Genomic DNA, 15,115 nt, shown 5'->3' on the forward strand with positions numbered 1-15,115 from the left:
GGAGTCAGAGTTATCCATTGACAATGACATAAATAGCTAGTAAAGTTTCTGTGATGGCCAAAAACACATTAAGTCTCAATGGATAGTAAGTAGAGGACAGTAAGCTCTAAGTTCTCAGATAATTAAGTGAAACTCACGGCTATCCTGAAAACTTGGCTAACATGAAATTCTTATTTCAATGAAGTGCGTGTCCTTTCCATTTATGAGAACTCTGAGGAAGAACAAACTTGGAGAGAAAGAAATAGTATGGCAGAAGTTGGAAGATATGGAATAATAGAAGGGAGGCCATAGCATACGTATAGAAAAAAATAAACTTTTCCTCTATTGTCTGTCACACAACACAACAATCAATATGGAATAATTCTGTGACCAGATGTGCAGGGTGTTTTCCACACACACCAAGCAATCTTCTAGTGGACACGAGCTGGGGGTCCTCCAGTTCAACTCAGTCATTATCTACCTGCAGATGGCATCACATCCCCCAGTTTGAGTACTCAGTCACCAAGACTGATGCTCCAAAAGCCCCAGATCCTCTGCTTTTGACTGATGAGCTATAAACCATGAATCCCATGGACCCCCCCGATCGGATTTGACTAATTTGATAGAATGGCACATAAAACTCAGGGAAAATAATTTACTGGTTAATTATAAATAGTACAAAAGATGCAGATAAAGAGATGCATAGGGTAAAGTATGAGGAAAGCGCTTGGAGCTTCCATGCCCTCCTGCAAAGACTGAAGATGTCTTAAGCAACAAGGCCTTTATTATAACACAAATCAGGGCAATAGGTGGCAGGCTGTCTGAGATTCATGACTGGCAGGCTGGAAAATTCCATCTTAAGAATTCTGTGAGATCCAAAAGATCCCTGAAAAAGGTAGTCCATCTTTTCAAGTTATCAGAAGAGTCCTCTGTGCCAAAAATGAGTCAGGTTCATGGCCTAACTCATTGGAGAGAAAGAAATGAGAATAGAATGAGTGCTGAGGATACTAAAAAATCCCTCTGTTGAATGAAACAAAATCAAAGTTACTTCTGGATCATGATGAGTTAGGCAAATGATGTACTGTGGGCACCTGCCAACTGGTAAAGGTGAAATGCTTTTTAGAAGAGAACTGTAAGTCACAGAAGTCTAGCAAGAGACCTGGGCAGGTTGAAAAATACTATACAGTTCCCACATACCTGGAATGTATGCAGCTATTTGATGTATGACATTCAATTTAGGCAGATGGCATCCTCATAAGGGGTCTCCTCCAGTGTTATACTGAAGAAAAAAGAACATTGCCTCCACATCTGTGGTATTTTCCTCATGTAAATATTCTGGTAACCAATGAGAGAGGGCTGAAGGCTTTCTCACATTCATTGCACTCAAAAGGCACTTGTTCAGTGGGAGCACTCTTTTATGTAAAGAAGCTAGCGTTCTAGCTAAAGAATATTCCCCATTTGTCACACTCATTAACATCTTGATCCAGTGTGAACTCTCTGGCCTTGAAGGAGCAAAATGCCTGGGCAAGAGAATTTCCAAAATTTGCTTCACTTATAAGGCCTCATTCCAGTATGAACTCTCTGATGGCGACGGAATGAAGAACTGTGGCGAAATGATTTTCCACAATCAATGCATTCATATGGCCTTTCTCCAGTGTGAACTCTCAAGTGTTTAATAAGGCTGGAGTTTTCAGCAAAGGATTTCTTACATTCACTGCACTCATAAGGCCTTTCTCCAGTGTGAACTCTCAGATGTATAATAAGGCTAGATCTTCGGCTAAAGGATTTCCCACACTGCCCACACTCATGCCTTTCTCCAGTATGAACTCGCTGATGGTGAATGAGGTTGGACCTTAAGCTAAAGGATTTCCCGCATTCACTACATTCATAAGGCCTTTCTCTAGTGTGAACTCTCTGATGCTGCAAGAGTGAAGAGCTTCGGCGAAATGATTTTCCACAGTCACCACATTCATAAGGCCTTTCTCCTGTATGAACTCTCAAGTGTTTAATAAGACTGGAGTTTTCAGCAAAGGATCTCCCACATTCACTGCACTCATAAGGCCTCTCTCCAGTGTGAATCCTCCTGTGTTTAATGAGACTAGATGTATAAGCAAAGGATTTCCCACATTCATTGCATTCATAACGCTTTGCTCCAGAGTGAACTTTTCTGTGGTTAATGAGACTGGACTTTTCAGCAAAGGCTTTCCCATATTCAATACACTCATAAGCCCCTTCTCTAGTATGAAGTGTCTGATGCTGCAAGAGTGAAGAGCTTTGGTGAAATGATTTTCCACACTCACTGCACTCATAGGTCTTTTGCCCAGTATGGAACCTCTCATGAATATGGAATGTAGGGTTTTGGTGAAATAATTTCCCATATTTGCTGCACTCATAAGGCCTTTCTCCAGTGCGAACATTCCTGTGTTTGTGATCTCTTCTGGGTTCAGTGAGGAAGGACTTGTTCTTAAATAATTTCCTATATTCCCCATACTCATAAGGCCTTTCTCCACTATGACCTCCCTGCTCTTTGTATATATATATACACGTGCTCTGCTTAGAAGGTGCTGCCTCATCTTCCCCTTCATGCCAACAACCTAAAAGCAAAGAAATGCTGGTGAGGTACATGTTGACTTTGTTGAGTATGCAGCCTACCCACAAGAGTATCTGACAAACCAAAAAACTAGTCTGTGGAATTATTTGCAAAAACAGGGAGTTGGGTTCAGGTTGAGATTGGGGCTGCTTAGCATTATCACAGATATAGAAGGCCTCATTTGTCAAGGGCATGACTAAATGAGGCAACAGACAGAATAAAGGCAGCATCTCTAACTCCTTCATTTGCAAACAACTTGCCTGTGGAACCTTATTTGCTGATGACATGTGAGTACTGTATAAAGAATATGTCCAGGCCCCCCCAACATGACTAGAGCACAACATCCTTTGGTCAGGGACTAAGAATAGGTATATACGTGGCCGAGAACCATGGCTCATGCCTCTAATCCCAGCACTTTGGGAGGCCGAGGCGGGTGGATCACAAGGTCAGGGGTTTGAGACCAGCCTGGTCAACATGGCGAAACCCCGTCTCTACTAAAAAAAGTTAGCCAGGTATAGTGGCATGTGCCTGTAATCCCAGCTACTCGGGAGGCTGAGGCAGGAGAATTGCTTGAACCTGGGAGGTGGAGGTTGCAGTGAGCCTAGACTGTGCCATTGCACTCCAGCGTGGGCAACAGAGCAAAACTGTCTCAAAAAAAAAAAAAAAAAAAAGGGTATATACTTCACAGGGGCCGGGTGCGGTGGCTCACTCCTGTAATCCCAGCACTTTGGGAAGTCGAGGGGCGTGGATCACCTGAGGTCAGGAGTTCGAGATCAGCCTTGCCAACATGGTAAAACCCTATCTTTACTAAAAATACCCAAAAAATTAGCCAGGCGTGGTGGTGGGCCCCTGTAATCCTAGCTACTCGGGAGGCTGAGGCAGGAGAATCGCTTGAACCTGGGAGGTGGAGGTTGCAGTGGGACGAGATCGCACTATTGCACTCCAGCCTGGGAAACAAGAGCGAAACTCCATCTCAAAAAACAAAAAACAAAACAAAACAAAAAAGAATGGGTATATACTTCTAATACAAAATACATGAGCCAATATTGAAGACCACTGCAGACAGAGCAGTGAGAAAAATAGGTGAGACGTGGAGTCCAGATATATGAAAATTAGTCCTGGGCTGGATATAACAGCAGAAGCAACAAGGTATAGGACTAATAAACTGGCACTCTCAAGAATGGGGAAGGAAAGACATCAAGTGGGGCTACTTCTATTGGCAAGAAAATATTAGTCAAATAGAAGAGGTCTATGGCATAATTTGAATAAAGCCCTGATGTCATGACCTCACTCACATGCTATTCTTCAGAACCAAGCTGCCCCAAGTCCTTGCTAAGGCTGGACTCATTTACATCTTAGGGACAACCATGGGCTCTTCATTTCACCACCAAGATGAGCAACTACATGGAAACTCGATAATGTGAGTACTAAGGGAAAAATAGGACAGATGAACAGCCAATGCTGGCTCAGAACAACTCTACATTTGATATTCCACAGGAAAGGAAACTAAATACTGCAAAAAGAATTCCTTCCTATATATTTTTAGAGCTGAGGACCTGCTATGTTGGCCAGGCTGGCCTCAAACTCCTGGGCTCCGAGTAGCCTCTGAAGAGCTGGGATGACAGGTGTTATTGTGCCTGATGAAATACTACAAAAAGAATTTTGAAGTAGGGTATTGCAAGAATAGGCTGTGGTTCATGTACGTAATGACCACATCAGTGCCAGTAATACGTGGCATGAACAAATGTGAGCTAAAGGAGGGAAAAGGAACTTGAGACAAACAGAAGCCTTGAATCTGCACAGTCACCCAGACAGGCAGAGGACAACCAAGGTGGGATGCATTCGGGTGACTTTAAGACTCCTGACCCTGACACCTTCCCTGGAAGCCTACAACAAAACAGGTTGGGCCTGCTCAAGGAAAGGAGAGGGCAGTACATACACCTCAGTCCAACCAACAACAGAAGCTCTCCAGAGAACTGGAGAATGAAGCTGTGTCTGTGGTCCTGATGTGAGAAAGAGATAAGGCATAAAGGTGAGGGGCAGAGACTAACTCAGGTCACAGGTGAATATGAATACCTTACCCAGGGACGATATAAGTGTCAAGGTCTCCAGCATCACGTCACGGTACAGGCATCTCTGAGCCTCATTAAGAAGACTCCATTCCTCCATGGAAAAGTTTACAGCCACATCTTCAAAGGTCACACTGCTCTGTTATGATGGGGATAGATGAAACCACAAATGGCCCCTATGCTGAAGAACCACAATCCACTTCCCCAACATATCTACCCTTGCTCATCCTCCTCCTCCCAGGATCCCCAACTCAGAGAAGAAATTTTGCCCACTAGTGCCACTGTGTTCTCATGGGACCATTAATCAGGACACATAGCCATCAGCAACAAGAGGCAGATAAGCAAACTATCTATGCTGTGGTCCTGAAATAAAGGGGTCCATCCTCTCCTTTCTAGCAATTCCCCTGGTATAGCAAAGGTCACATGAAACCCAATGCAGTGCCTGAGGCCTTTCAAACATAATCCTTATGTATGTACACATCCTTCACATCTTTGGACACCACAGACACATGCCATTGCCACCACCACCTAACTGCCCACACCATAGGCCTCTCTCTGGTCTTGCCAGAAGTTAAAGTGTTTTAATCCCCCTTTCTTCTACTGGTAAGAGTAGAAGTTTCACCCTAGAGTTATGATGATGGCCAAACACACAACATCTGACACTGAATACAAGTCATGAAGAAAGTTCATTAATCAAATATGCTCAGAGCTTGAGAGAAGAGGACACCACTCACCACAGAGAGCCACATGGGGGTTGCACTATGCCTAAGAGAGAGTGGCTGGGCACGGTGGCGCACGCCTATAATCCCAGTACTTTGGGAGGCTGAGGCGGGTGGATCACCTGAGGTCAGGAGTTCGAGACCAGCCTGACCAACAAGGTGAAACCCCGTCTCTACTAAAATACAAAAATTAGCCAGGTGTGGTGGCATGTACCTGCAGTCCCAGCTACTCAGGAGGCTGAGACAGGAGAATCACTTGAACCTGGGGGATGGAGGCTGCAGTGAGCCCAGATGGCACCACTGCACTCCAGCCTGGGCAACGGAGCAAGACTCTGTCTCAAAAACAAAAAAAAAAAAAAGAGAGAGAGCAAGCAGGGATTGTGGTATGTAAGCTTTGCTCAATCAAGAGGGTGTGATAGTCCCTGATTCTCTTAAAAGAATGCAACTGGCCTGTTTTTATTTTTAATTTTTGAGACAGGGTCTTGTTCTGTCACTCCTGCTGGAGCATAGCCACAATCACAGCTCACTGCAGCCTGAACTTCCTAGGTTCCAGCAATCCTCCCACCTCAGCCTCCTGAGTAGCTGGGACCACAGGTGTGCGATACCACACCCAGCTGCAACTGGCTTGTTTGAATAACTCTGTGGGTAGAAATGAAATTGAAACCTGCGCCAGGTGCAGTGGCTCATGCCTGTAATCCCAGCACTTTGGGAGGCCAAGGCGGGCCGATCACGAAGTCAGGGGATCAAGACCATCCTGGCTAACATGGTGAAACCCTGTCTTTACTAAAAATATAAAAATTAGCTGGGCATGGTGGCGGGCGCCTGTAGTCACAGCTACTCGGGAGGCTGAGGCGGGAGAATTGTGTGAACCCGGGAGGCAGAGCTTGCAGTGAGCTGAGATCTGCCACTGCACTCCAGCCTGGGCGACAGAGCAAGACTCGTCTCAAAAAAAAAAAAAAAGAAACTGAAACCTGCTACAAATAAATAATAACCAGGAATTCTGCCTAGTCCTCTTGATTAAAAGGGTAGTTAGGCTAGGACACATTATCCAAAAGAGCAGAGTGGGGAGGGGGATTTGCACTCAGACCATTTGAGGTAGTACTGGTATCACCAGACATAAATGTAGCACATGATACTGACCTTAACTTTAGGGCTTACACCATAATGTGGCTGACATCATCCACAGTAGTCTTGGTAAATTAAAAAGGAATCCAAAATTACCACAGAATTCCGATGTTTCTCAATAGCAGTGGTAGCCCCAAATCATTCTATGAAGCCCTCCATGCATAAATCCACAGACAAAAAGAACCACTAGCATTTTCAGATATTTATGGTGCTATTCCACTTCTGTGCTGCATTTGCTATCCTCAGAAACTATGACTTTTTATTTATTTATTATTATTATTCTTTGAGATGGAGTTTCACTCTTGTTGCCCAGGCTGGAGTGCAATGGCATAATCTCGGCTCTCCGCAACCTCCGCCCCCCAGGTTCAAGTGATTCTCCTGCCTCAGCTGCCTGAGTAGCTGGGATTAGAGGCATGTGCCACCATGCCTGGCTAATTTTACATTTTTTAGTAGAGATGGGGTTCCTCCATGTTGGTCAGGCTGTTCTTCAACTCCCGACCTCAAGTGATCCGCCCGCCTCGGCCTCCGAAAGTGCTGGGATTACAGGTGTGAGCCACCGTGCCTGGTTGACTTTTTTTTTGAGACAGAGTTTCACTCTTGTCGCCCAGGCTAGAGTGTAATGACAGAATATTGGTTCACTGCAACCTCTGCCTCCCAGGTTCAAGCGATTCTCCTGTCTCAGCCCCCAAATAGTTGGGATTACAGGTGCCTGCCACCAGGTCAGCTCCTTTTTTTGTATTTTTAGTAGAGATGGGCTTTCACCATATTGGCAACACTGATCTCGAACCCCTGACCTCACGTGATCTGCCCACCTTGGCCTCCTAAAGTGCTGGGATTACAGGCGTGAGCCACTATGCCCGGCAACTATGACTTTCTTCTGTCCACCTAACCCCATTCAAAGCCCAGAACCATTGGTCATCAATCTCATGCATAGTGATTCTCACAAGGTGACCATATTTGCCTCCATATCCACAAGGCTGAATCAAACACCCCAGGCCACACCAAAGTCATCTCAAAATCTTGGTAAGGCCACAAAGTGGCCAATAAACACAAGCTCCAGCCTGAGTGTCATCTTCCCTCATCTACTCCTATGTGTCAGCATGCATCTCAAGTCTATTCATTCCTTGGAAGCATTATGTCACTTGCCAAACTAGGCTGTCAGATGTATCCTCCCTTTCCAGCCTGGCCAAGATGGTGAAACCCCGTCTCTACTAAAAATACAAAAATTAGCCGGGCATAGTGGCAGGCACCTATAATCCCAGCTACTCAGGAGGCTGAGGCAGAAGAATCACTTGAACCCGGGAGGCGGAGGTTGCAGTGAGACGAGATCGCACCACTGCACTCTAGTCTGGGCAACAGAGCAAAACTCTGTGTCAAAAACAAAAAAAAAAAAAAAAAAAAGAAGAAATAGATATATCCTCCCTTCATGGCCATTTACCTCCCTCACCTGTGTTTCTGAAATCCAATACCATCACCAGGTAAACAAGCAGGAAACCGAACCTCCACTTCCTGTCCAAGTGTCATCAACATGATCTGAAGGTTGTGCCTTCCAAATGTGAGCCATGACTCAATCATCTCAGTCCACACAGTAGTTACCATATATTAGATATCCCCAATATGAACCCTTCCCCAGATATTTGCATCTATGTGTCCAGCTGCCCATTTAATAGCTCCACCAAGTAGTATCTAATACATTTTAGAATCTTAATATGGCTGTGATATTGTGAAATATATATTTGGTTATCTCCTTTTCTGGCATGCAACTCCTAAAATTCATGAAATTCTCAAATTTATAAGTGACTTTGAATGGTAATGAGTTGAATGATGGCTGGTAACCCCTAGATAACTTCAGGATGGAGACTGGTCAGGGAAAAGACTATGTCGGGATTCCAGGTCTGGAAAGTTCAGCCCCATACCCCAATCTCCAGAAAGGAGAGAGGGGGCCAAAGGTTAAGCTAATCAGCATTGGCCAATGATTTAATTAATCATGCCTATGTAATGAAGCCTCCATAAAATCCCATAAAGACAGGGTCTGGGGAGATTCCAAATAGCCAAACACATGGAAGTTCCTGGACGGTGGTGTGCCTGAAGATCATAAAAGCTCTGGGTCGCTTCCCCTTATGCATCTCTCCATCTGTAACCTTTGTAATAAATATTCTTTAAAATAAACTGGCAAATTAAAGCATCTCCTGAGGTTTTGTGACTGGCTCTAGCAATTTAATGGAAGCCGAGGAAGGGGTCATGGGAACCTGATTTTTAGCAAGTCAGTCAAAGGACAGGCAAAAAAAAAAAAACATCCTGGGGCTTGTGATTGGCATCGAAAGGGGTTGGTGGACAGTCCCATGGGACTGAGACTTCACCCTGTGGGATGTGATGTCCACTGGAGAACTACTTGGAGTATGAGGAAAACCATCCACACGTATCTAGTCACAGAAGTACTCTGTGTTGATTGTTGTGGGGGAGAGCAGAGCAAAAGCAATTTGTGTTTTTTTCCACATAGAATGGCCAAAACAAACCTCCTGATAGCCTCAGTGAATATTACACCTGCTATCAACTTGCTCATCTCAGTTGATTCAGCTCCCATTGCTATAGCTGCTAAGATAAAAAACCCAGGGTGTTTCCTGAATCCTCTCAAGCTCTCACTGTTCACATTTAAAAATTGTGTTGCCGGGCTGGGCATGGTGACTGAAGCCTGTAATCCCAGCACTTTGGGAGGCCAAGGCAGGTGGATCACGAGGTCAGGAGTTCGAGGCCAGCCTGGATAAAATGGCGAAACCCCATCTCTACTAAAAATACAAAAATTAGCTGGGTGTGGAGGCATGCACCTGTAATCCCAGCTACTCGGGAGGCTGAGGCAGGAGAATCGCTTGAACCCGGGAGGTGGAGGTTGCAGTGAGCCAAGATTCCACTATTGCACTCCAGCCTGGGCGACAGGTCCAGACTCCATCTCGGGAAAAAAAAAATTGACTTGCCCCTCTAAAAAACACAAATCCAGATCTAGCCACATTGCCTAAGACACAACTCTAGTCCATTAATCCTCACCTCGACTAGGGCAGTAGCTTCCAGTTTGATCTTCCTCCTCCCTCAACCCCACAGTCTGTTGCCCACTCTGTAACCAGACAGTGCCTATTAAGAAATTGGTAACATCACCTCACCCCTCTAGTTTCACTTTTAAGTATTTGCACACCCCAGTATCAGTTCCTGGGTGAACCCTCCACATGTGTTACATCAGTTGACAGACATAGCAACAACTCCCCATAACCTATGTCACTGATGTAGGTTTGAGGTTTGAGGTTTTTCCAAGATCCCCAGATTGAAGGACTGGAGAAATGGCACTTAAGTGTCCTAGGAGGTGCGGTGGTTCCTGCTTGTCATCCCAGCACTTTGGGAAGCCGAAGCAGGAGGACTGCTTGAGCCCAAGGGTTTGAGACTAGCCTGGGCAACATGACGAAACCCCATCTCTCTTTTTTTTTTTTTTAGACGGAGTCTCTCTCTGTCGCCCAGGCTGGAGTGCGGTGGCGCAATCTCGGCTCACTGCAACCTCTGCCTCCCGGGTTCAAGCGATTCTCCTGCCTCAGCCTCCCAAGTAGTTGGGACTACAGGTGTGTGCCACCAGGCCTGGCTAATTTTTTGTATTTTTAGTGGGGGGGAGGGTTCACCGTGTTAGCCAGGATGGTCTCGATCTCCTGACCTCGTGTTCCGCCCGCCTCGGCCTCCCAAAGTGCTGGGATTACAGGCGTGAGCCACCGCACCCGGCCGCGAAACCCCACCTCTACTAAAAATACAAAAAGCCGGTTACTCGGGAGACTGAGATGAGAGGCTCTCCTGAGCCCAGGGAGGTCGAGGCTATGCTGCGCCGTGATCGCGTCACTGCAATACATCCTGGGTGTTGAGTGAGAACCCGTCGCCGGAAAAAAAAAAAAAAAAAAAAAGACGCCAAGATCTAGACATGTGGGTTAGGATGAGGACCAGTGAGGGACTAGAGCATCCCCTACTTCCTTCTGTGGGTTCCCTAAGTGCTTCTGTAGCCATGAGGTGTGCCAAAAGGCAGGGCTTTCACAAATGTGTCCGTGCTCGGATTTGATAGGCTTCTCTGTAAGCTTTTTTTGGCCCTGCAGCCAGATGACCTCAGACTGAGTCTCTAATCTTGTGGCCCAGTGCTAAATGTCACCTCTCAATGCCTCAATGTCCTCATCACTGCCTTCAACTCTGTTCTTCCTTTGAACATGTTTTGGGAATCGTAACTCTAACACAGATTTCCTCCTTTGTTCAAAACTGTCCATGGTTCTAGCGTCTTCACAGTCAAAGTTCAACCCTCAGCCTGGTACTGAAGAGACAACTCCGCCTCCGCCAGGCGCGGCGGCTCACGCCTGTACTCCCAGCACTTTGGGAGGCCGAAGCGGGCGGATCACCTGAGGTCAGGAGTTCGAGACCAGCCTAGCCAACATGGTGAAACCCCGTGGTGGCACACGCCTGTAATCCCAGCTGCTCGGGAGGCTGAGGCAGGAGAATCGCTTGAACCTGGGAGACGGAGGTTGCAGTGAGCCGAGATCGCGCTACTGCACTCCAGCCTCAGCGACAGAGTGAGACTCCGTCTCAAAAAAAAAAAGAAATAACTCCGGCTCACACTTCTTTCCCAGTAGACACACGATGTCCCCGTGTTCCGCATCCTCCTGCCTCAGTCGCGCCTGCAGGCCTTTGCCCTCCGCCAGTCTCGCTCTGCCGACCGCATCAACGGGGTGTCGGAAACAGGGATCCCACCCGCCGGCGCCTCTCTGTCCCGGACAGAGGCCTGGGCTGCAGGGACGCGAGGAGGCGCCCCTCACGATCAGGGGCCTCAGGGTCCGGGTGGGTAGGGTGGGTGAGGCCCGGAGGTCGCAGCGCTCACCTGAGCATGGGCCCTCAGAGAGGCCGCTGCCGCCATGACTCTGGGCAAGAGCGGGGGACGCAGGCTCGGCGGTGTTCCTGTCGTTGTCCTGTCCCGGGTCGCGACCAGCGGCGTCGCCTAGCCTCAGATCCGCCTCTGTACAATGGCCACAACCACTCCTCCCGAGCTCGTCCAGACCCACCGTCGCCGGATAGACCTGACAGGCCAAAATGGCTGCCACGGCTAGGACGCCGGAAGTCCCGGCTTGACTTTACGTGCCCCGGCAATGGCGCGGCTTCTCTGAAGCTTCATTGGCTCGGCCGCGCTTTCCATTCCGCAGGGCGGATTCTGGGTAATGTAGTTCCCAGACATGGGCAGCGCTTAAGGTGGCTTTCTTTAGACTTTCGGAAGAAAGGGCCAAGCTCCACTGCGCAGGGCGCTAGGAAACGGCGACTCCAGGTCCAGATGCCGAGGAGGGCCTCTCATCTTAGAAGAGGCCATACGCACATTTCTGCGGGTACTGTGTGCAACTGATTGCCCGCGTTTGGAGACTTATTTCAGTCAGAATTTGTGACGCTCGGCTTCTTCCTTTTCTTTTTTCTTTTTTTTAAGACATTGTTCTCTCTGTTACTCAGGCTGGAGTGCAGTGGTGTGATCTTGGCTCACTGCAGCCTATGCCTCCCGGGTTCAAGTGATTCTCGTGCCTCAACCACCCGAGTAGCTGGGATTACAGGCGTGTGCCACCACACCCGGCTAATTTTTGTATTTTTAGTAGAGACAGAGTTTCCTCATTTTGTCCAGGCTGGTCTCGAACTTCTGGCCTCAAGTGATCCTCTGCTACGGTCTACCGAAGTGCTAGGAATACAGGCGTGAACCACCGTTCTCAGCCCATTAGCAACACTTTTATTTATGTTATATCTTTAACCTACAGATTCCTCTAGAAATCTGATATCAACGTCAAAAAGTGAATGAGACAAATGCTATTATGTTTTTTTTTTTTTTTTTTGAGACGGAGTCTCGCTGTGTCACTCAGGCTGGAGTGCTAGAGTGCAGTGGCGCGATCTCAGCTCACTGCAGGCTCCGTCTCCTGGGTTCACGCCATTCTCCTGCCTCAGCCTCTCCGAGTAGCTGGGATTACAGGCGCCCGCCACTACGCCCGGCTAATTTTTTATATTTTTAGTAGAGATGGGGTTTCACCGTGGTCTCGATCTCCTGACCTTGTGATCCGCCCGCCTCGGCCTCCCAAAGTGCTGGGATTACAAGCGTGAGCCACTGCGCCCAGCCGACAAATGCTATTATGTTACAGGACAATGGCTGCGGTGTTCAAACATGGAGTATGTATGCATGAGAGAAGAGAGAGACCCTCTCACATTGTTTTATATTGTTTTATATTCAGTAAAAACAACAAGGAAGCAAAACCAAAGACAGGCAGCCCGGAGCCAGGCCCGAAACCAGGCCTGGGCCCGCCTGGCCTAAACCCGGTAGTTAAAAATCAACTTAGGATTTAGAAGCCGATGTTATTCATAGATTCCTTACATTGTATAGAAGAACATTGTGAAACTTCCTGCCCTGTTCTGTTCCTCCCTGACCACCGGTGCATGCAGCCCCTGTCACATACCCCTTGCTTGCTCAAATCAATCATGACCCTTTCATGTGAAATCTTTAATGTTGTGAGCCCTCAAAAGGGACAGAAATTGTGCACTCGGGGAGCTCAGATTTTGAGACAGTAGCTGGCCAATGCTCCCAGCTGAATAAAGCCCTTCCTTCTAAAACTCGGTGTCTGAGAGGTTTTGTCTGCAGCTCGTCCTGCTACATGCACAGGGTGCTTTTACACTGAGATATTTCAAGTGCCTTAAATCCATGAGTTCACCGCTTTGCTGGCAAGTGCTTATCACTGTCAGTGGCATTGGAATTAGAGCAACTCCATCTTGAAAATGGGCTGGATAAAATAAGGCTGAGAACTACTCGTCTGCATTCTCAGGTTAGGCATTCTTAGTCACAGGATGAGATAGGAGGTTGGCACAAGATGCAGGTCACAAAGACCCTGCTGATGAAACAGGATGCAGGAAAGAAGCTGGCTAAAACCCACCAAATCCAAGATGGTGACGAAAGTGACCTGTGGTCATCCTCACTGCTCATTATATGCTAATTATAATGCATTAGCATGCTAGCTCCCACCAGCGCCATGACAGTATACCAATACCCTGGCAATGTTTGGAATTTACCCTATATAGTCTAAAAAAGGGAGGGAATCTCAGTTCTGGGAAATCTCCACCTCTTTTTTTTTTTTTTTTTTTTTTTTTTTGAGATGGAGTCCCGCTCTGTCACCCAGGCTGGAGTGCATTGCTGCGATCTTGGCTCACTGCAACCTCCGCCTCTTGGCCAAGTTCAAGCGATTTTTCTGTCTCAGCTGCCAGAGTAGCTGGGATTATAGGCGCCTGCCACCGCGCCTGCCACCACGCCCGCCACCGTGCCTGACCTGTAAAATTTTATTATTTTATTTTTTTATTATTATTATACTTTAGGTTTTAGGGTACGTGTACACAATGTGCAGGTTTGTTACATATGTATCCATGTGGCATGTTGGTTTGCTGCACCCATTAACTCGTCATTTAGCATTAGGTATATCTCCTAATGCTGTCCCTCCCCCCTCCCCCCACCCCACAACAGTCCCCGGAGTGTGATGTTCCCCTTCCTGTGTCCATGAGTTCTCATTGTTCAATTCCCACCTATGAGTGAGAACATGTGGTGTTTGGTTTTTTGTCCTTGCGATAGTTTACTGAGAATGATGTTTTCCAGTTTCATCCATGTCCCTACAAAGGACATGAACTCATCATTTTTTATGGCTGCATAGTATTCCATGGTGTATATGTGCCACATTTTCTTAATCCAGTCTATCGTTGTTGGACATTTGGGTTGGTTCCAAGTCTTTGCTATTGTGAATAGTGCTGCAATAAACATATGTGTGCATGTGTCTTTATAGCAGCATGATTTATAGTCCTTTGGGTATATACCCAGTAATGGGATGGCTGGGTCAAATGGTATTTCTAGTTCGAGATCCCTGAGGAATGGCCACACTGACTTCCACAATGGTTGAACTAGTTTACAGTCCCACCAACAGTGTAAAAGTGTTCCTATTTCTCCACATCCTCTCCAGCACCTGTTGTTTCCTGACTTTTTAATGATGGCCATTCTAACTGGTATGAGATGGTATCTCATTGTGGTTTTGATTTGCATTTCTCTGATGGGCAGTGATGATGAGCATTTTTTCATGTGTTTCTTGGCTGCATAAATGTCTTCTTTTGAGAAGTGTCTGTTCACGTCCTTTGCCCACTTTTTGATGGGGTTGTTTTTTTCTTGTAAATTTGTTTGAGTTCATTGTAGATTCTGGATATTAGCCCTTTGTCAGATGAGTAGGTTGCAAAAATTTTCTCCCATTCTGTAGGTTGCTTGTTCACTCTGATGGTAGTTTCTTTTGCTGTGCAGAAGCTCTTTAGTTTAATGAGATCCCATTTGTCAATTTTGGCTTTTGTTGCCATTGCTTTTGGTGTTTTAGACATGAAGTCCTTTCCCACACCTATGTCCTGAATGGTATTGCCTAGGTTTTCTTCAAGGGTTTTTATGGTTTTAGGTCTAACATGTAAGTCTTTAATCCATCTTGAATTAATTTTTGTATAAGGTGTAAGGAAGGGATCCAGTTTCAGCTTTCTACATATGGCTAGCCAGTTTTCCCAGCACCATTTATTAAATAGGGAATCCTTTCCTC

The 15,115-nt window shown here is 46.6% G+C and overlaps 2 protein-coding genes across 5 annotated transcripts in view; both read right to left on the minus strand.

The window, feature by feature from the left end:
* The window catches only part of LOC129461052 (zinc finger protein 587), a 125,628-nt gene extending 114,182 nt beyond the window's left edge, over positions 1 to 11,446 (minus strand). Inside the window, exon 1 of the mRNA XM_063615298.1 lies at positions 11,371 to 11,446. Coding sequence (XP_063471368.1) covers positions 11,371 to 11,378 — 8 coding nt within the window. The 5' untranslated portion in view covers positions 11,379 to 11,446. The remainder of the gene's footprint in view (positions 1 to 11,370) is intronic.
* LOC129461028 (zinc finger protein 586) lies at positions 621 to 11,594 on the minus strand. Of its 4 annotated transcripts, XM_055239805.2 has the most exons (4): positions 11,371 to 11,446; positions 9,525 to 9,591; positions 4,651 to 4,777; positions 621 to 2,573 (listed from the first exon to the last, which is right to left on the minus strand). In XM_055239805.2, the coding sequence occupies exons 3-4, from the start codon at positions 4,736 to 4,738 to the stop codon at positions 1,528 to 1,530; spliced, it is 1,134 nt and encodes a 377-aa protein (XP_055095780.1). In that variant the 5' UTR covers positions 4,739 to 4,777; positions 9,525 to 9,591; positions 11,371 to 11,446; the 3' UTR covers positions 621 to 1,527. The 4 variants fall into 4 exon arrangements, with proteins under 4 accessions (XP_055095780.1, XP_055095776.1, XP_063471446.1 ...); XM_055239801.2 differs by lacking the exon at positions 9,525 to 9,591 and having other exon boundaries at positions 11,371 to 11,594; XM_063615376.1 differs by lacking the exons at positions 9,525 to 9,591; positions 11,371 to 11,446 and adding an exon at positions 10,282 to 11,359.
* Positions 11,595 to 15,115: the final 3,521 nt, after the last annotated feature.

This window comes from Symphalangus syndactylus, chromosome 13 (assembly GCF_028878055.3).
Source record: "Symphalangus syndactylus isolate Jambi chromosome 13, NHGRI_mSymSyn1-v2.1_pri, whole genome shotgun sequence".
Classification (NCBI taxonomy): domain Eukaryota; kingdom Metazoa; phylum Chordata; class Mammalia; order Primates; family Hylobatidae; genus Symphalangus; species Symphalangus syndactylus.

Excerpts from the sequence above, each read along its gene's own strand:
- LOC129461028 (XM_055239801.2), bottom strand. The coding sequence starts at position 11,406 with ATGGCGGCAGCGGCCTCTCTGAGGGCCCATGCTCAG. Across the intron at positions 4,778-11,370 it reads CTCTGAGGGCCCATGCTCAG|AGCAGTGTGACCTTTGAAGA; the intron begins GTGAGCGCTGCG and ends CCATCATAACAG. Across the intron at positions 2,574-4,650 it reads GACACTTATATCGTCCCTGG|GTTGTTGGCATGAAGGGGAA; the intron begins GTAAGGTATTCA and ends CTTTGCTTTTAG.